This window comes from Tauraco erythrolophus, chromosome 11, assembly GCF_009769465.1.
Source record: "Tauraco erythrolophus isolate bTauEry1 chromosome 11, bTauEry1.pri, whole genome shotgun sequence".
In the NCBI taxonomy this organism is placed as follows: Eukaryota; Metazoa; Chordata; class Aves; order Musophagiformes; family Musophagidae; genus Tauraco; species Tauraco erythrolophus.
In genome coordinates, this window is record NC_141475.1 from 2,643,172 (window position 1) to 2,664,067 (window position 20,896).

Below are 20,896 nucleotides of genomic sequence, written 5' to 3' on the forward strand. Positions count from 1 at the left end.
CCTTCGTCAGCGCCACCCAATGGTTTATCATAGAATCATGGGATGGTTTGGGTTGGAAGGGACCTCAAAGATCATCCAGTTCCAACCCCCCTGCCATGGGCAGGGACACCCTCCACTACACCAGGTTGCCCAAAGCCTCATCCAACCTGGCCTTGAACACTTCCAGGGATGGGGCGGCCACAGCTTCTCTGGCCACAGGCCAGCTGCGATGCTCCCCTGGCTCCCACGGGGATGCCCTCGGAGGGCAGGGATGTGGGATGTAGGACAGGGATGTGGGATGTAGGACAGCCCTGTTTTCTCCTCGGGAGAGGAGCGTTACCAGCACCAACAGCTGACAGGCTCCGAAATACCGCTCTGAGCTCGCTCTTATTTAAGAACCGGCTGCCTGCTGTTTTCATCGCAAGCCTCGCGCTGACTCGCAGCAACCTTTAAAATTAAATATACATAAGTGCTTTCAAAGAACTGTTAATTTGAAGGTCATTAAATGGCACAAAATACACTCCTTTTTTTTTTTAAATTTTGTGCTAGAAAGAGGCACGTAATAATGCTATTAATACACACCCTGCTTCCACGTCCTAAAGCTCTCGCCTTGGATGCGCGAGCGGCCGAGTTCACCCTCGCGCGCAGCGGCGCGATGTCTCATTTTAATCCCTGCTGTTGAGAAAGCTGCTGCCTCCTCCACCACGTGGGGCACAGCCCGCCAGGGATGGGCTGTACGGAGGCACGACAAAGCCCAGGGGGAAACGAAGCAGCTGAATTGCCAACAGGGATTCAGCAAGGCCAAGGGCAAGGTCCTGCACGTGGGTCGGGGCAATCCCAAGCACAAGTCCAGGCTGGGTGGAGAATGGATTGAGAGCAGCCCTGAGGAAAAGGACTTGGGGGTGTTGGGTGAGGAGAAGCTCAACATGAGCCAGCAATGTGCGCTGGCAGCCCAAAAAGCCAACCGTGTCCTGGGCTGCATCCAAAGCAGCGTGGGCAGCAGGGCGAGGGAGGGGATTCTGCCCCTCTGCTCTGCTCTCCTGAGACCCCCCTGCAGTGCTGTGTTCAGCTCTGGGGCCCCCAACATCAGAAGGACATGGAGCTGCTGGAGCAGGTCCAGAGGAGGCCACAAAGCTGATCCAAGGGCTGGAGCATCTCTGCTCTGGAGACAGGCTGAGAGAGTTGGGGTTGGAGAAGGGAAGGCTCCGGGGAGACCTTCCAGCACCTAAAGGGGCTACAAGAAGCTGGAGAGGGGCTTTGGACGAGGTTGTGTAGTGATAGGACAAGGACAATGGCTTTAAACTCAAAGAGGGGAGATTTAGATCAGATATAAGGAAGAAATTTTTTACATTGAGGGTGGTGAGGCACTGGAACAGGTTGCCCAGAGAATTTGTGGCCGCCCCATCCCTGGAAGTGTTCAAGGCCAGGCTGGATGGGGCTTTGGGCAACCTGATCTAGTGGAGGGTGTCCCTGCCCATGGCAGGGGGGTTGGAACTGGATGATCTTGAAGGTCCCTTCCAACCCAAACCATTCTAGGATTCTATGAAAAGAAGGGCCAGTGCAAAGACGCACAAGGCTGCTGTCATGGCCAGGGAGGGATAACGCTGTCACTCATGGACAGAAAGGTTTCACGGTTTGGAAAACTTATTTCCCTTGAAAGAAAGAGCTCTAAAGAAACATAATGGTCTGACAGAAGTCTTCTGAATTTTTAATGGGTCTTTTTTTTTGTATGAAAAGCAAAAATCAAACATGGCTATTTTGCACTTTCCTCCTTGTTTTCCATTACCAGATCAGAAAACTGACAGCTTTTGATGAAATCGTCCATTTTGGATGAAAAGCCTTTTACTGAAAGGCAGGAAAGCAGGTAGCCAGTGGTGGCCCTCCCTCAGCTACCACCTTGACAGCAACCCCTTTGGCCAACTACGCCTATGGCCAACCCCCTATGGCCAACTATCACCGGAGGGATTTGTTTGCACCACCTTCAGTCTCCTTGCTCAGCGCTGAGCACCGTCACTCTGCTGCTGGCCCCTCACGTGACCCTGGAGGGGACATCTCCAGGTCCCCGAGCCACCACTGGTGGGCTGACCCAGGCAGAGATGCCACCCATGTGGCAAGGGCTGGTTAGAAGAGGTGGGATATGGGAATCACCTGCCACGACATCACCCAGGAGATGTCAGATGTCAACCAGCTGGTGAAGAGCAGCAGGGAGGAAAGCCCAACAGCCCTGGCATCTCCAATGGGCACTGCTGTGGCCACGTGTCACCTCTCGAGGGGACTCGCCACCCTGACCTCCTGCTCGTCTCCCTACGGGTGAGCTTCATCTGCTGGTGGTGTCACCCGGCATCCTCCTGAACCAAGACCCTGCACCCCATGGGACACACGGAGGTCCCCCCCAGCTATGGATAGCTCTGGCGTGGTGGGACAGAACTCACGCCCAGGACACATGGACAGGCGCTGGCAGTACGTAGAGGAAGGGCAGCAGCAAGCAAACCTGGCGGGGCACCTCCATGGCACAAACGCACATGGAGCAATCCCACGGCACGGACGGAGGCAGGGCAGTCCCATGGCACGGACAGATGCGGGGCACCCCCGTGGCGCCGGAGGACACCGAGCATCCCTCCAGTGCCAGCAGACACGGAGCATCCCCGCGGCAGGGATGGACGCGTGAGGATGGAGGGTTCCTCACAGACACACGAGCCACCGCACCGGTGAAGCCCGGCAGGGACCGGCAGCTTGCCGAGAGCGCGGTGATGGATCGTTAGGACTCGCACGCGGCCGCCTAAGTAAAAGCCTTATTAAGAGTTCATTCATTTTTATAAACTCTCGGCACGATCCGCAGAGGGAAGCGAGATCGGCCGGTCTTCCGATGTTCTGCGTAAACACCGACACGCAGCAATTTCAACTAAATCAATCTGCAAAGGAGATCGACAGTGGAATGAAAAAAAATAGAACATAAAGGCAAATTAAACACGGGGAAACATTCGCCGGGGAGAGGCTTTAAGGAAGCGAGCGGAAAAATACAGAGCAGGACAGACGGATGGACAGGGAGGCACGCGAGACAAACGGACCTACCTCTGAAGCCATGAAACCTAAGTCCGTAAATCAATATCAAAATCCTTAGTTCTGCAAGATGGGGGTGGGGAAAGTCCTCCATAGCCATCTTCTGCGCATGGCCGCGGCTCCGGAGGCCTCAGCAGTCTGTTTCCCAGAGCATCTCTCCTCCTCCTCCAGCCGTCACCACCACGCAGCCGCTCCTCCAGTCCCATCCCCTCGGCATCCTCCTCCGGCTGGCGGGACACCGAGTGTTTGCTTTGCCATCGGGCGCTTCCCAGTTGAAACCAGGACACACTTCCCGCTCCCGGGGGCTGGGGGTACAGCCCCCAGCCCACCCCCAGGGCTGGGAACCAGCCGGCCACGGGGTTGGTGGTGAGCTCTGGTTACGGACGAGCAGCAAGTCCACGGCAGGTTAACAACGTACACACGCGCACGAGCGCACACACACACGGGAACACCTCTTTCCATATTCCAGGATGGATTTTTTTCTCTTTTTTTTTTTTTTAATCCTTTTTTTTTTTTTCCTTTTTGCAAAAAAAAAAAAAAAAAAAAATGCAAGCAAAAGAGAAAAAAAAAAACCCAAAAACCAAACCCGAGGTTTTCTATTGAAGGTACATCTCTTCTTCAATATGAAGACATTAACTGGATTGAGTCGGATCCCCCATGCAGTGGTCAACGAAGTCCTTTGGTAGTTGCCGGAGTGGCACCCGGGCGGGATGGCAAGGAGCTGCGGAGACGTCCGAGGACACTTCCATGTGGTCCATGAGCAGAGGGGAGCGGGGCGAGCAGGGAGGGCCGGGGCAGGGAGGGAGGGCGAGAGAAGAAAAGAGAAAGGAAGGTGGTTTCTCCGGACGGGACGCTCCATCTCGTGCCTCTCCCTTCCCCAACAGCCCCTTCCTCCTCCTCAGTTTCGACCACTGCTCACTGGTGGTGGGACTGGAGTCTGGTCTCTAGGCTTTGGGTTTGCTTCCCCAACGCACGTTGGTTTGTCTTCATCGATTTTTGTGTTTGTTATTTTTTTTTGTTTTGTTTAGTTGTTTTTTTTTTTTTTTAAATATATGATTTGTACATATTTATACGTATTTATACGCCGTTCCCCACGACATCGGGTAAGTGTGCTTCTGTTGGCGAGGAACGGAAGTCGCCAGTCAGAGACGAGTCCCAGGAACGTCCTTTGCCCGCGGTCACAGTCCCCGGGCAGCGGTGGCACCACTCCGAAACGCGGCGCCCACCAGTTCCTCCCCTCCCACCTCCACCCCTCCCTGTCCCCTCCCCGTCGGTCGAGGGACGTCACGCCATCGATGTTGGAGACTGACTCATCTGTACTCGCATGGACTGGACGCTGTTCAGGATCTTCTTTTGGTGCCCAGCCAAAGTCACCCCTATTCTCAGGAGGTCTCTGGAAGACAGACAGACAGACAAAGGAACATCAGCAGGCAGGAACATCAGCTCAGCTGCTCCATGCCCCTCTGCAGCAGAATGAACACAGAGCCCAAGCACAGCCCTGTGAGCATCGCGGTGGCCAAGGTGGGACCCAAACACCCGCATGCCAATGCCAGGACGGTGAACGTGGCCACCTCCGGGACTCACGGTGCTTCTGCTGCCTGGTGCGATGGTCACTCACCCCCTTCTTCTGCAGGTGCCTTCTGCACCAGCCTGCCCACCCACCTCCCCGCCACGCCGACCCTCCCCGGGCAGCACCCGCCTTCCGGGCACCCAACTCACTCGGACGTCATCTGGGCGACGAGCTGCAGGGAGGTGAAGCCGGCGGTCAGGAAGCTGTCCCTGTACTGGCTCATCTTCACGGCGCTCAGCCAGTCGTCTACTGAGGTAAAGGCAGTGAAGTCGGGGATGGAGCGGTCGAGGAGGGGCTGAGAAGGCCTGGAATGGGACACAGCGCTGCCAACAAGCCCGGCCGGCGCACGGCCGTGCTTCCCGATCCCCTCCCCCTGAGATGAGGAAGGGTTGTCCCATGGGAACACCGCTCCGCCGAGCAGCACGTCACCATCCAGCTGCGGGAGCCACAGCACCAGAGGCACCGGCAGAGCCGGCACCGCATCTGTACGGTCACACGCCGTAAAGAATCAAGAGCAAAGAATTATGGCTGCTGCTTGACTGCAAACCACGTGCTCTTGGGCCGTCGGGCAGAGAGACGACAGAAACTCCCTCCCCGCGCCTGGCAAAGGATTTAGAATCATCATAGAATCATAGAATGGTTAGGGCTGGAAGGGACCTTCAAAGGTCATCTAGTCCAACCCCCCTGCAAGGAACAGGGATATCTCCAACTAGATCAGGTTGCTCAGGGCCTCGTCCAACCTGGCCTTGAACGTCTCCAGGGATGGAGCATCCACCACCTCCATTTACGGATTTACGGATTCCTCCCTTCCGCCGCGGCTCGGGATGCTGACCACGCGCGCACCGGGAGACTCACACGGCGGTGATGGTAGCCACAGTTTTGAGGCTCGCCGGGTTGCGGATCATCTTGTCGAGGGTGTTGACGATCTCGGCGAAGCGCGGGCGGGTGTTGCGGTCCTTCTGCCAGCAGTCCAGCATCAGCTGGTGCAGGGCGGCCGGGCAGTCCATGGGCGGCGGGAGCCGGTAATCCTGCTCGATGGCGTTGATGACCTGTGGGAGAAGGTGGCAGGACGTGAAGATGAGGGACTTGGAGGTCTCACGTAGGGAAAATCGCAGCCGTGGTGGGTGACGAGCCACCTCTGCCGCTTCCGTGCCGGAGCTGAGCCGCCTGCGTGGGCAGCGGTGCCGCCGGCTGGGAAGGCAGTTGCCAGCCCATCTGATCAGCAGCAAAGGGAGCGGGAGGAGATGCTCGTGGCTCCACTGGCACCGGGGCTCTCCGAGGTTAATCTCCGCTCTGATGCTCCGCGCGCCACAGCTCCTGCCGGCAGAGAGCTGCCACTCATTATCTCGGCGGATCGCGTCGGAGTACGGCAGTTCAACTACCAAAGCTCCTTCCCTGCTTGTAAGCCCTCTGAACATTTTCAAAGGCCCTGCAGCTTCCTGAAGTCCAATTACCAGCCCACTGGCTTTTCTTCCCAATTCCTCTCCTCGCGTCCTCTCTTCTCTCTCGCTCACCAGCCCGTTTCATCTCCAAAACCGAGCGGTGCCGAGGCTCCGAGAAGGAGCAGATAGCCCTTCAGGCAGGGCTTTCTTTTGGGAATGAGCTCACCCCTACACACCCCCCTCCCCGGCGCTGCCGGGACGACCCCTCGGTGCTTACATCTTGGTTGGACATGTCCCAGTAAGGCCTCTCCCCGAACGACATCACCTCCCACATGACGATGCCGTAGCTCCAGACGTCACTGGCCGAGGTGAACTTGCGGTAAGCGATGGCCTCCGGCGCCGTCCACCTCACAGGGATCTTCCCCCCCTACGGAAAAAAGGGAGAGAATTGGCAACCTTGGCAGAAAAGCCCGGCCACCCACGAGCCGGGGTCGGAGACACACCGCACACCCACGGCCACCGGCACCTGGGCACCCCGCTGAGGAGCTGACGGGTGATACCCAATGGGATGAGGACGCAGGAGATAAAAAACACCTCCGTGAATTTATCTTGTACCTGCACAGAAGGGCTCAACTAAACAAAACGACGAGGTTTATCCAAGGGTTTATCCCACCCGGGGTCACCTCCCTACTCCAGCCGCCCTGCGGGACCCAGCCCACTGGTGCCCCGTCCACAGGAAACTTCTCAAGGAGGGCCCAGGTAGGAAGAAGGGCTACGCAGGACCAGAATGAGCCGCAGGTACCCCCATCCCTCAGCCTACAAGGTCTAACCTAAGAGCATCCTCTACGGCATCACCTGAGCTCCTACAGCTGCTGGAGGGTCCTTCCAGCCCCACTTTTGGGGTGGGAAGCAAAAAGCAAAACACCTTTGAGCCCCAAAGGCGGCTTGGAGAGCACTGGAATAGGAAAGTGCCTTTGGCAGAGCCCCTCGTTCCTCCTGGAAGTTTAAAATCAGGCATCTCCAGCCACCCCATCAAAGCAGGGCAGGGCCCAGCTCCGGGCAGGACTGGAAGGGCTGGAGGCTGTGCCGGGGGGGCAGGGATGCCGTGGAGGGGCAGGAGGTACAGAGGGACCGTTCCCTGGGCAAGGATCACCAAGATAACCCCCGAAAAAAAGCCAAGGGGTGAAGGAAAACCAGAGGCACGGGCAGTGTTTACACGGGGCGGAACGGCATCGTAAACGGTCCAGCACAATCGTTTTCTGGAGCCTTTCTGTTGAAGCATCAGCTGCTCCCGAAGGATGAACAGCAAAAAAACTTTGATCTGAATAACTACAAATGGAGAAATTAACTGCTAGGTTGTTTTTCCTGCCTTTTCCCCGGAGCTAAAAACCTGCTGTGGGAGGCAGAGTGATGCAATCGCAGGCGCAGCATCGCTTCCCAGCTGCCGGGGAGCTCTACTAGGGCCTAAATTAAATAAAAACACAGATGAGATAATCTCTTTTATCTCAAAAGGTGAGGGAAAGGCTACTCCGTGCCTTGTCCCAGCAGATACTGCCGGGGTCTTGGAACACAAAATTACATGACGAGCGTCTGCTCCAAGGCCACTGCGGCAGGCTGGGGGTGGGCAGGGAGCAGGAAGGTCCAGGGATGGGGTGAGGAAACATCCCAGGAGCAGGGGAGGAAGAGCGAGGGGCTGCAGCTGGGGCAAAACGCCAAGTCAGCTTTAAAGGCATGTCCATGGGTTTCCCATTTTGGAGGCTGGAGCCAGCCCTGGCACCTTGGGCACAGCTCGGCAGCCCAGGAAACTGCAGGAGGTGCAGCCTTGTGCTGGCACCCAACGGACACTCTTTTAATTTATTGATAAGATGTGGGTGCCCCATCCCTGGAAGTGTTCAAGGCCAGGCTGGATGAGGCTTTGAGCAACCTGATCTAGTGGAAGGTGTCCCTGCCCATGGCAGGGGGGTTGGAACTAGATGATCTTGAAGGTCCCTTCCAACCCAAACCATTCCAGGATTCGATGAGATCAGCATGTTGCTCATCCCCTTCTCCTCTGTTCATCTTTAACACCACAAAGGGTCTCACGAGGTGGGGAGCTGGGGGGTCTCCGGAGCCATAAAGGCAGAGTGGAGCTGCCGTTACTACACATGAGCTATTTAAGGGCCAGAAGGGTGGCTGGGGAATGGCAGAGCTCCCGTTAGGCTCCTCTCTTTAATTAATGCCTGGAACAAGTTTCCAGCAGAGAAAGGCAGAGCAGACCTGGAGCACTGGGAGAAGGGGAGTTAAAATGTCGTCACTGTGCGGTCAGCAGATGCGGTGATCTACCTGCTTCCCCTTGCCAGGCTCCCCAGGGTCTCCTTCATGCATCTTCCAACCACGGAAAAGAGGGAAGAGGCTTATCTGGAAACTGCTGAGTGCAGAAAGGTGCTTGGGGGAGGAGGGTGGCAGAAAACTCATCAAAGGGAGGAAGAGAAAGGACAGAGAAGAGGACGGGAACGGTAGCCAGAGCTTCCAGGTCATGAGCCTACATGGTGGGAACCCTCCTGAGATGCTGCCGCCCATGGCAGAAGGTCCGGGGCTTATGCCCAGTGCCCTTCTCCCAGCTCCGGATGGCAGCGGGTGCAGGGCAGGCACGGAGGATGCTGAGCAAGACCGAGCCTTGCAAGGGGTACGTACCAAGGAGCTGGTGTAGGTGGGGTCGGATGTATCATCCTGCAAGTAGCGCGAGAGGCCGAAGTCCGACACTTTGCACACCAGGTTGCTGTTGACCAGGATGTTCCTGGCAGCCAGATCGCGGTGCACGTAATTCATCTCTGCAAGGTACTTCATGCCGGCGGCGATCCCTCTGAGCATGCCCACCAGCTGGATCACTGTGAACTGCCCATCGTTTTGCTGCGACCAGACAGAGCAGGCACCAAGGTGAGCGTGCAGACCCCACCACGGGACCAGAGCCGCTCACCCCCAACCTTAGGAGGACACCGCACCTCCCCAGAGGACTCCCCAGCTGCCCTGCCCTGCCTGATTAAAGCTGAGACGTGTGTTTTGGGGGTGTACGGCACGCTCAACCAGCCAACACCTCATCCCCAAATCCCACAGCCCGCATGGCTCTACCTCGCCTTACCCGCAGGAACGAGTCCAAGGCCCCGTTCTCCATGAACTCCGTGATGATCATGACCGGCCGGCTTTTGGTCACCACCCCTTCCAGCCGAATGATGTTGGGGTGGTCGAACTGCCCCATGATGCTGGCCTCGCTCAGGAAATCCCGCCGCTGCTTCTCGGAGTAGCCGGCTTTGAGCGTTTTGATGGCCACGTAGATCTCCCGCTTGCTGGGTAACTTCAGGCGTCCTTTATACACTTCTCCAAACTCCCCTGCAAGTGCGAGAGCATCTGCTACCACCTCCTCCTCCACACAGAGCATTACAAAGAGCACCTTGAGCTGCTCGGTCTCCAAATCAACGGGCTGAGAAACATCAGCCAGTTAACTCCAGTGATGTTCTCCTCTATAAAACTACTCGCCTGTCAAGGGGCAACGTCCGCTGCCGAGGACGTGTTTGGGCTGGCAACCTTCTCCAAGGTGACAGAGAGCCCAGCACTGACGGAGGCGGAGGCTGGGGCCGCTCTCATGAACCCCCGCAAGAAGGATTTGCAGAGCAGGAGCATCACCATTGAAGGAGCACCTCAAATACGAGGTGTCGGCGTCGGTAATCTCAGGGGCCTTTTTGCAAATCGCTTATCTCGGAACGGAAAATAATTGGGCTGCTGTTTTCATCGCTGCCCTCTGATTTAAAACACAGAGGAAGCATCCTCTCATTTCAGCTTTTCCTCCTCCGAGGCAAAATTTGCCCGGGGAGGGATTACATTTAAGCCAGGTTTGCAGCCACTTTGCCTTGATGAGCAGAGAAGAGGGGCTGATACATCGTGGAACTTGATTCCCACCGAACTAGCTCATCGCTTCCTTGCAGCTTCCCTCCCCGGCTTCTCACTTTCTCTTCTTCGAGGACGACACAATTATTTTAAAACGGCAACGAAAGCAGCACAGATGACACACGGATACGCGCACGCGTGCGTATATATACATACGTATGGGAATATGGCACAGGTGAGAGTGAGATCCGGCTTTTTCTCGTTATCTCATGGAAAAGCCAACTAGGAAATCCCAGGAGGCCCCGTGGTCACCCAGTGTACACGTTCATGGAGCCCTTCCCACCTCAGAGGAACTTTGAGAGCAGAAACCAATCTCGTGCCCACCATAACCCATCACAAACCCAGGAAAGCCTGATGCCTCGAGGCTTCCTTGGGGGTTTCCTGGTGAAGGACCACGTGTGCACCCCCAGAAAATTGCTCCGGTTGGGTGTGTGGCCATGCAGGAGCGGCTGAGAGGGCAAGGAGGGACGGGTGGGAGGGCATGGCGAAACCCACCTGCTCCAATGACCTCTTCGATCTTCACAAAGGATACATCGATCTCCTTGGCGAACTCTCGGACCGCCTCATTGGGGTCTTCGTAAGTGAAGGGGTCGATGTAGATCTTCATCCCTGGAGATCCTTGTCGTAGGAAATTTGGGAGCGATGGCGAAAGGAAGAGAAAACCAAGAGCAGTTGTGCCGTGGCCAAGAACTGGAGACCCTCGTGTCCTCACACTCTCCATACCTCCATCAAGACAGATGCCTGCACCACCTCCGTAGACCCTTATCGTACTCTTTGGTCCCTCGCTCCACCCGCCCCTGCCCCTGCATCCCTTCCTCTCCCTCTCTGCCCTCCGCTCCTCTGCCATTATCCTTCCTCTTCCTCCTCCCAGCGATGGGGAGCAGTTACAGACCTGAACTACACTGAGCTGCCTTTACGGTGAGGGCTTTATGAGGCCACGTGCGCTAGCGCAGAAATATTTATTTACCCAAAAAGGCCTCTGATAGCTTTGTGGCTGCTACTAAATTGACAGAGCGCAGCAATTATAACCAACACCTCGGACGGAGCCATCAAGTCCACCTTTGCCAGTTTCTGTGACGACGTGCGGCGGCGGGATCCGGCCACGCCGCAGGGAGATGCTGCAAGTGGGCTCTTGCGCTCTTCAAATGGGGGGAAAACCAAAACATGCCCCCAAACTCCCCAAAATGGGGTTTGTGGATGTCGTGTTCGGACACCCCGGGGCTTGCGGAGCTGCTGGGGGACACGGCCACAGGGTGGGCACCGCTGGCCCTGCAGGGCACCGGCGTTACACCGCGGTCCCCAAAAGGGACCCAGCGAGGCTGTGGTGCCTGCCGGGCCATTTCTCACCCAAAAAGGGGACTGGGGATGGCGGGACTCGGGAGGGACCCCACGGGAGCACCCTCATCCCCAAAAGGGGCGTTTCGGGGCGAAAGCTCTGCGCCGCGGAGGCGGGCAGGGAAGGCTGCGATGAAGCCATCTGTGCATCTCCCAGTTCATAAATCCCTTTACGGCTCTGTCTCATACACTTTAACTGCCCCATAAATTTTTTTACAAGAGCAGCTGATGCTCCAGCCAGGATTACAAAGGGATTTACAGGATCGTAAGCGAGGCTGACTCACCGATCAAAATATTGAAGAAATAAAGGAGACGATAATGCCAAAGTTTCCTGCCCACTGGCAGCACAGGCTGGTTTCCAAACACCTTCTGATGTGCCCCGGGGTCTGCCCGTGGGCTCAGTAAACACCAGGTTCAGCTTCCCCCCTTCCCTAATCCCCATCCCACCCGAGTGAGTGGGATTAGGGCACCTCAAAGCTCCCAGCAAAGCAGCGGCAGAGATAAACTACAACTTGATAGATCCCATCTCATCCCCAAACCCACCCGGGGCAGTCGCTGCCAGCAGGGACTCACCTCACCCAGCTTTAAAAATGAAAAAGCAGACAACACACTCCATTGCTTCCCCACCTGGTCTGAGCACCCGGGGTTTCGGGGCACTTGGGGCGAGCTAGGGACACGCACAGGGTGGGAGATGTTTCAAAACAGGGAGGGAAACAGGGAAAAATAAGTCCACGTGGAGCCTGACACGGGTTTAGCCATCAGGCAGCAAATCCGTCTTCCCCTGCCACCCACGGTGCAGAAAGGCAAAGGAAAGAGGGAGGAAAAGTGCAGGTCCATCATATTTAAGTATCACCAGCTGATGTTTGGAAAACAGTTTCTCGTTCGCTGGGAGGTTTATGGCCCCCCGCAGCCCTGCCAGCACGTTGGGAGGGTTCGGGGTGAAGCTGAGAAGGTCAGAAGAGATCTCATGTGGTGCTGCCGGCTCAGCTGAGCTCTCCTGGCTGCCTCCAAACCCCGTCCTTCCCTGCCAGCCCTCTCATTTCCTCTGCCAGGCTGATCACTCCACCTCCATCCCTCCCCTCTGCTCATCCATCCTGCTCCCGCGTCCCTGGCCAGCCTCCACCCATCCCTGCATCCCACTGCCATCCCCTTTCCCCAAGCAGATGGCCAGCACCCAAGGATGGTTTCTTCCCACCAGGCAGCAAAATGCACCTGGGAGTCATCTCTAGAAGAGCGTAAATGGGATTTATGTCCCATGGGGACAGGGCATGGTGCCTGCGGGCACCGGGTGGCAGCTCCTCACCCCTGGAGCTGCTGCTTTGCTGCTTTATTTTAATTTCCAGTGATGGCAACAGGCCACTGGCTGCTTTACCAGGAGCTGGAAGAGCACCTGAGCACACGTTACACACAACAGGCGCCTCAGATTTATCCCCATGTAGCTCCACCAAGCGCAAAGGTGTCTCAGGAAAACACCCGTTGAGCTCAGACTCTCCCAGTTGTTTGCCAAGGATCTGTTTGATCGGCAGCCCAAGGCCAGTCCAATCTTCCCACTCGCTGTCCACACACCCTTGCCCAGGGCAAGCCTCAGCTGCGCAGCCAGGATGGCAGCAATGCCAGCCCCGACTCCCCGGCCACCCTCCCAAAATCTGCTCCAGCACCAATCCCGGCACACACAGAGCCCGTGGCAGGAGATCCAGAGCTCATCCCCAATCCGCACACAGTCCCCCTCCTTCGGAAGCCTTCACAGCACCCTCTCTCCATCCCCTGTCCTCCTCCATCCACCCTGCCCCTTACATCCCTCCATCCCCCTAAATCCATCCCCATCCCCCAAATCCCCCCTCTTGCTCTTCTTTTCCCACCCACGGTGCTGCACCATCACAAAACCCCCCCAGACACCCTGACACGTCTCTACTCCCACCCTCCAGCCCTCTCCATCCGCCCCACGGGGCTTTCACCGCCCCACCGAAGGTGCCAGAAGGCCGGGGAGCAGGGCACGTGCCGGGCACAGCTTTAGGAGCGCTCCCCCCGCTCGCTTCTCGCCGCTCACCTCGCCCGGTGCTGTAGTGCTGTAATTTATCGCTGTACACGGCCTCCTTGCTGTAGGCACGCTTCCTGGGAAAAGAGGGGAGAAAACAGCCGGGTTTGAGGATCCAGCAATCGGCAACGGCCCCGGAGCGCTTCCCACGCGGCGAGTGGCGGCAGCTCGGCGCTCTCTCCGGGGGTCCCCTCCATCTCTCCCCTCCTACCCCAAATCTCTCCCAGCTACATCTTCCCACCTCCACCTTCCAGGGACTCAGCATCCCACGGGGACCCACCTGCTGCAGACAATGGAAATGGCCACCAGCGAGACGATGAAGACCACCCCGGCTGCTGCAGACCCCGCGATCAAAGGCAGCTGCTCTCTCAGCTCCGACTTGTAGTCATCTGCAAGAGAGGAAGGATGGGGTCAATTCATGCTCAACGGAGTAAGAGGTCCCATAACACCCCTCTGACTCCCTGGGTGCTGCTCCCGTGTGAGGGTGGTGGGACACTGGGATCCCGGCGGGGGTGCTGGTTGAGGCAGGCGATGAGTTGTGCTGCGTTGTGCGAGGAAGGATTGTCACACTCGGCTCACATGGGTTTTGGGTTGAAGAGATGGAAGAGAAGATCTGGGAATCGAGTCAAACCATCAGCATGTGGGCTCGGTTTCCCAAAGAGATGAGGTTTAAAAGATGTCTTTGTCCCTGTCTCTGGGGTTTCTCTTCCCTCAATAAGTTTAAAGCTGTCAATTGTTTCAACCAAATTTAACATGGGGTCTCGCCGACACAAAGTTTCCACCTGTTCCAGGAAATGAGGGTGAGAAGAGACCCTACTAATAACCAAACCAGCTGGGGAAGGCTGTGCCAGGAGCCCACCTACATTAGACACTGGAGAACCCACTACACGACAGTGAACCTCAAGAGAGAGGCCCAGGAGAATCCACCTTTGCTGCGTCTCTGCTCATGGACCCACCGGTCTTTACATCTCCAAGGACGGCAAGAGCCGACCTCTTTCGCAGAGCCGTGGCACCCACAGCACCCCTTCCTCACCAAGCATCCCCCAAACTCCCCCACATTTAAGGAAGAAAGTTTTTACACTGAGGGTGGTGAGGCACTGGCACAGGTTGCCCAGAGAAGTTGTGGCTGCCCCATCCCTGGAAGTGTTCAAGGCCAGGTTGGATGAGGCTTTGAGCAACCTGGTGTAGTGGAGGGTGTCCCTGCCCACGGCAGGGAGCTGGAACTAGATGATCTTTGAGGTCCCTTCCAACCCAAACCATTCTATGTGTTTTCCCCCCCATTTTCCCCTTCTCCTGGCCTGCCCCATCAAGGGTGTGGGCACCCAGAGCCACGTGGGTGGATGGTACCCGGCAGAGCCCCCGCTCCTGGGGGCTCCTGCAGCCCTCCAGAAACACCTCCCTTTCCATCCACACCCAGCAAGGTCTGCTGGGCTGGGCCAGCAGGCACAAGCAAGGGTTAAAAGAAAATTCAATCCAAAGAAAGCATTTAGCACATTTTTATCTGTATTTTTCTGCTTGGCAGTTAATTATTAGCAAGTAGATTTCTCTCTTGCACGCCGCTTAAATCCTGAGAAATTCTCATCTAACAATCAATTATTATTTAATAATCTACACTATCCATCCTTATTAAATTTCAATTAATTGCTTATTTGAGGCAGGATTTTTCTTCTCGCTTCTCTAATCCTGAATATTTGAGGCATTGGGGGGGTTTATTACCATTTCCTTCCCTTCGGTCACCCCGTGTGATTTTCCTCTTCCCGCCCCAGCGGGCACTCGACATGAGCACCAGCACGGGGTGACCCAGTTTTAGGGAAGAAGGAAAATTTTAGGAAAGACAGTCAGAGAAGCTGGGACCCATGGGTGTCACCTAAGCAGAGCAGGAACCATGCTGGCAAAGGCAAGGAAGGGGGTCCCTGCAGGGACTTCAGCTCCCCAGTGTCCAGAGGGGCAGGAGGACCATGAATGGAGCCTTGCGTCATTCGCCGACTTCTAGATTTGTCCCAAAACCAGGATTAACGAAAAACCTTCCCATGAGTTATTAGTCTCTAAGGGAATCCAGTGTTTGTGGGTGCAGGGAAGGGCTGGGGCCAGAAGAACGACCGCACGACTCTGGTGAGGAGGCCAGAAGAAGTCGTGAAGGTCGTGAGCTGGCCTTTTCCCTTCGACACACCACCTCAGGGTGGACAATCGGCATTTAGAGATGGGTCTGACCCTTCCAGCTCAGATACAGCTCTGAGCATCCCTGGAGAGAACTCCAGGAGAGCATCCCTGGAGAGCATCCCAGGAGCCCTTCCTCTGGGGGGTCTACAACTCTTGCCCACCTTGCCGTGCTGGACTCCCAGCCGGTGGCAGGGGGGCTCTGCCACCACGGTCGGAGGCAGGAAAGCCAAAACCACAGCTAAACATCAGGGGAGAAGACAGAGGTAAGAGATTTAAAGCAGATCCCTCCTCCAGCTGGCGATTAATAAGGCATCGCTGTAAATCACCCGGCTTTGGCCACGCTGCCCGCTGGGACAGAGCTTTGCGGAGACAAGTTCGTTTAATCCAATTAGATCCCGTAGCTGCTGCTGGAAAGACAACCACCCCCCTTGGCCTCCCTGTCCCCCCCCCCATCCCGACTCACCATCCGTCAGCGTCTGGAAGCACATCTTCCCGCTGTACTTGCCGTAGCCGGCCACGGTGCGGGCTCGCACCTGCACCACGTACACCATGCCGGGCCGCAGCCCCTCGATCCTGGCCGTGTTGGTCTGGCTGCGGGCCATGGAGGAGTTGTACTCGTTGTGGTCCTGCGGGAAAGGCCCGGAGAGATGGTCAGCCACGATGGGGATGGGGGACAGCGGGGACAACAAGGTGCCCTGCAGCCAACCCATCCCCAGTGATGGCAGGGAGGAGGTTATCTGCAGAAGGTTGAGCGGTGGCCCTGGTTCTGCTCTGAGAGGACAAGTGCAGGAGCCTGGGCAAGGTGGCTCAGACCCTCCTGGTTGCCCTCAACCTCTGACATGGAGAATCCTGCAGGAACAGGATCTATAAGCTCTGCCTGGCCTCCAGGGAGCTGGGGAGGTCCCCAGCAGCCCCTTGGTCCCACCACAGCGAAGAGCATGGAGCAGCGGGGGGAAACAACAAGAGCATCCAGAACAAAAACACTCATGAGCAGCAAATTCCTCCTCTTCGAACCACTGACATCCCTGCAACGTTTCAGAAACACCATGGAAACACCATAACGTGCCCTACGAGACGCCGCTCAAGCAGGTCCAAGGGCAACACTCCTCTGCTGAGAGCCCCGGTCCCTACGGTCCCCGCTCCGCTGGCAGGTGGCTTTGTGCTAAGCCTCGGTGGAAACCTCAGGCACATCAAATCTCATTTTTTACAACGTTCCCCAGCGATTCGCTGTAAAGGGGCCGCTGGTGAGATCATCTAATTATTCACGTTTAGAGAAATTCATTAAAGCTGGCCCCCCGCGGCGGGCATGGAACAGCTTGGGCTCGGCACGGTTCACCACGAGGGTCGAGAGCGGGTCCTCTGCGGGGACGGACGGCTGCCAGCGAAAGGACCCGGCAGCAGGCAGTGACCCAGGACAGGGACAACCCTGATAACCTTCACTGCTCCTCGTCGTCCCCCTAATTCCCTCCCCACGCTCTGGGTTCCTGCTCACCCCAGCAGATACCAGAGCCAAGGCAGCACCAGGAATCAACGTGCTGGAGAAAACGCTGCCCACGGGGCAGGAATTAGCACCTGCAGCTGCAATGTTGCTTCCCTTCCTCTGGTTGCACGTGGCTCCCACCCTCCAGAGACAGTGCACCCATCCCACTGCCCATCCCACCACATGTCCCACCATGTGTCCCACTGCCTGTCCCACCACGTGTCCCACCGCATGTCCCGCCACCCAGACCCTTCCCAGCAAAGAGTCTGATTCAGAGCTCATCCATGTTCCTCCTCTCTCAGCAAGCTGAGGACCCAAGCAGGATCCTGGGCAGCATGGTACAAAGCTCCACATGTCCCCATCCCACCCTTCATCTCAAGGTTTCCACCAGAGCTTACCGCTGCCGGCCTGGAGCCCACGGTGCTGCTGACGTCGGGCGTGCAGATGCGGCTCAACTTCTCGTAGTAGCGGATCTCGTAGTCCAGGATGATGCCGTTGGGCTGCTCGGGCTGGGGCCATGACAGCGTGATGCTCCTCATCGTGGCACTCACCTGGTGCATGATGGGGACGGTGGAAGGTGCTGCCGAGGAAGCAGAGAGGGAGGGACAATTAATGGAGGGCAGTAGGACCAATGGCCCTGGGGAGGGAGACAATCTCCTGGGCACGTGGAGCATCCCGAATCTCCCCCACCTGCAGTTGCTCGCTCCATGGGACAAGCTCCCACGTTAGCAGTGGGAAGAGCGGCATCTCAGCAGCTTACGTGGAACCAGAGCAGCTAGCTGGCGTGGGAATTCTGGTATTTAAACCAATTACTCTTTTTTAATTAGAGGCTTAGAAATCCTCAGTGCCCCTTCTCCCTGGGATTGCTTGCTCCAAGGATGTCTCCCACAGTGGGGCAAAGACAGCAAAGCTCTCCTCAGCGGGGACAAAGCAAGGCTCGATGACGGTCTCCAGCTCTGTTTGCCATCTTCTGCCATAACAGCCTCTCTAGGGGAGTCAGCACCCAGCACCCAGGGAGCCTGCGCCACGGCTGTGACCCCACGTGCTGTCAGTAACAGGGTGTAGGTGGAAAAATCTGTCCACCCTGAGGACAATGTGCACTGGCAGTCCAGAAAGCCAACCGTATCCTGGGCTGCATCCAAAGCAGCGTGGGCAGCAGGTCAAGGGAGGGGATTCTGCCCCTCTACTCTGCTCTCCTGAGACCCCCCTGCAGTGCTGCGTTCAGCTCTGGGGTCCCCAACACCAGAAGGACATGGAGCTGCTGGAGCAGATCCAGAGGAGGCCACGAAGATGATCTGAGGGCTGGAGCACCTCTGCTCTGGAGACAGGCTGAGAGAGTTGGGGCTGTTCAGCCTGGAGAAGAGAAGGCTCCAGGGAAACCTTCCAGCAGCCTTCCAGTACCTAAAGGGGCTACAGGAAAGCTGGAGAGGGGCTTTGGACAAGGGTGTGTAGTGACAGGACACGGGGCAATGGCTTTAAACTGGAAGAGGGGAGATTTCCATTAGATCTAAGGAAGAAATTCTTCCCTCTGAGGGTGGTGAGGCACTGGACCAGGTTGCCCAGAGAAGCTGTGGCTGCCCCATCCCTGGCAGTGTTCAAGGCCAGGTTGGATGAGGCTTTGGGCAACCTGATGTAGTGAAAGGTGTTCCTGCCCATGACAGAGGGGCTGGAACTAGATGATCTTGAAGGTCCCTTCCAACTCAAACCATTCTCGGATTCTATGAAACCCGGACAGGGACATCCCAGCCCAGCTAGGGCACCCCAGGGTGCTGGAGCCTGTAGCACAGCTTTGGCTCAGCCCTGTCGCAGAGGAGGTGCTGGGTCCACTCTTAGAGGCGCTCGGGAGATGCCCATCCTCAGCACCCAACATGCTTCTCCCAGGAGTTTTATTTCTGAAGCCAAACTCTTGCAGAACAGTCTCAAACCATCCTTCAGCTCCTCGCCCACTCGAGGCCACGGCACAAGGGTGCTCAAAAGGCAGCACCTCCATCCCTGCAGCCCACAAGACCTCCGAGGCAGCAAACCACAGGGGGCTCAGGCACCTTGTCACAGCATCCCTGGAGAAAGCAAGATGCTCAGCACCAGCCAGGCATGCAGTCGGCATCGGATGGGAGCCTGGCATGGTTTGTCCGACTCCATTATCCTCAGCCCCACACCATGTTGCTCAGCAAAGCAGCCCACAGCACTTCAGTCCCTGCACCGGAGCAGAGCTAAGCCAGCAGGTTTCCTACAACAGCTGCCAGGCACATCATCCTCGCTGCCGCTGCTCCCGGCCCTGCTCTCCACGTGCTCTGGAGCAACCCCGGGGCTGCTCTGTGCCTGCTGGGGAGCCCGGCGTCTCTGGAGCTGAGCACCCCCAGAGCCGAGTAACCCTGGAGCTGAGCATCCCCGGAGCCAAGCACCCCTGGAGCTTAGCACCCCTGGAGCTGAGCACTCCTGGAGCTGAGCATCCCCCGAGCTGAGCATCCTGGAGCTGAGCACCCGTGGAGCTGAGCATCTCTGGACCTGAGCATCCCCGGAGCTGAGCACCCCCGGAGCTGAGCACCCGTGGAGCTGAGCACTCCTGAAGCTGAGCATCCCCAGAGCTGAGCATCCTGGAGCTGAGCATCCCTGGAGCCGAGCATCCCCCGAGCTGAGCATCTCTGGACCTGAGCATCCCCGGAGCCGAGCACCCCTGGAGCTGAGCACCCCTGGAGCTTAGCACCCTGGAGCTTAGCACCCTGGAGCTGAGCATCCCGGAGCAGAGCACCCCTGGAGCTTAGCACCCCCGGAGCTGAGCATCCTGGAGCTGAGCACCCCTGGAGCTGAGCACCCCTGGAGCTGAGCACCCCCGGAGCTGAGCACCCCCGGAGCTGAGCATCCCCGGAGCTGAGCATCCCCGGAGCTGAGCATCCCTGGAGCCGAGCATCCCCAGCAGCAGCAACACCATCCTTCCACCATCAAGGACACTGAGCCAATAAATTAGCCAGGAGCCACTTTTCCAAAGGCATTTTGCCCTCCAGGTTATGCTTGAAAGGGCCAGAGCCAGCCAATACAGCCCTGATCCTGCACTTGTTCCTACCAAAAGCCTCCAAGAAAGGTACCCAAGTCTCTCCACACCCACAGCAGCGCTGGCATGACCTGCTCGCAGAGTCAAGTCTCTATCCAGCCCCCTCTGCCCTCCTCCTCCTCCTCACCATGCCCAGAGCGCAGGCAGCGCTGGGCAGGGAAAACACCTCCTCCGCAGGGTCCAGGGCAGAGCCGAGTTGGCACGACCAGCCTGGGGCACAGCATGGTGCCATGGAAGGAATTTGGGGGCAGCGGGAGCCCCGCTCCACACGGCCACACTGGAAGACGCTGAGTGTTCGGCACCGCCTTTGTTTACCCGGCATATTTAATCCCGTATTATTATTATTATTTTTTTTTTTAATCTCTCCACATCCGCTCATCCGAGGAGATGCTCGTGGGCTGAAATTAAACACTTAGCTTGATTGCTGTTTTGTTAATTGCTGCGTTCCCTGCCCCGTCAGCGCGGATCGCGGCGGGCGGGCGGATGGGGCTGGGAGCAGCCCTGCGGGATGAGATGCACTAACCAGCCCGGATCCGGCCCCGTGCGGGGACAGCGGGTGGAAAAACCTACTGCAGAGCCAAAGGGATTTACAGAGGGCCAGCACCCATCCTGCCCTTGGCACCCCTGATACACTTCCATCAGGCCACCCCGTAGCCCGTTCTCCAGCACTGGGAGCATTTCCACGTCGAGATTCAGCCTTTGCAAGACAAACAGGGAGCGCTGGGGTATGGACAGACAGACAGACGCAGGTGTCCTGGCTGCTCCCAGCTCCTGGGTAGCCCGAGAGTGAGAAACAAGCCAAGAAACACCCCAAAATTCCCACCCCAGGAGAAAAGGCGTGGAGATCAGAGGCAGGTTGGATGGCACGTGGTTCAGGAGCCAGCGACGCCAGCTGGGCACAAGCGTACGTTCGTATTCCCCGGAG

The 20,896-nt window shown here is 57.2% G+C and overlaps 1 protein-coding gene across 1 annotated transcript in view; it reads right to left on the reverse strand.

Annotated features, from left to right (window-relative positions):
- Positions 1–4,323: 4,323 nt before the first annotated feature.
- Positions 4,324–20,896, reverse strand: part of EPHB1 (EPH receptor B1) — a 51,491-nt gene continuing 34,918 nt past the window's right edge. The window contains exons 6-16 of the mRNA XM_086618601.1: positions 17,321–17,502; positions 15,906–16,068; positions 13,563–13,671; positions 13,295–13,359; positions 10,408–10,530; positions 9,110–9,357; positions 8,665–8,880; positions 6,269–6,418; positions 5,465–5,658; positions 4,759–4,914; positions 4,324–4,432 (exon numbers count right to left, since the gene is read on the reverse strand). Of these exons, the coding sequence (XP_086474727.1) occupies positions 4,324–4,432; positions 4,759–4,914; positions 5,465–5,658; positions 6,269–6,418; positions 8,665–8,880; positions 9,110–9,357; positions 10,408–10,530; positions 13,295–13,359; positions 13,563–13,671; positions 15,906–16,068; positions 17,321–17,502 (1,715 nt within the window). The remainder of the gene's footprint in view (positions 4,433–4,758; positions 4,915–5,464; positions 5,659–6,268; positions 6,419–8,664; positions 8,881–9,109; positions 9,358–10,407; positions 10,531–13,294; positions 13,360–13,562; positions 13,672–15,905; positions 16,069–17,320; positions 17,503–20,896) is intronic.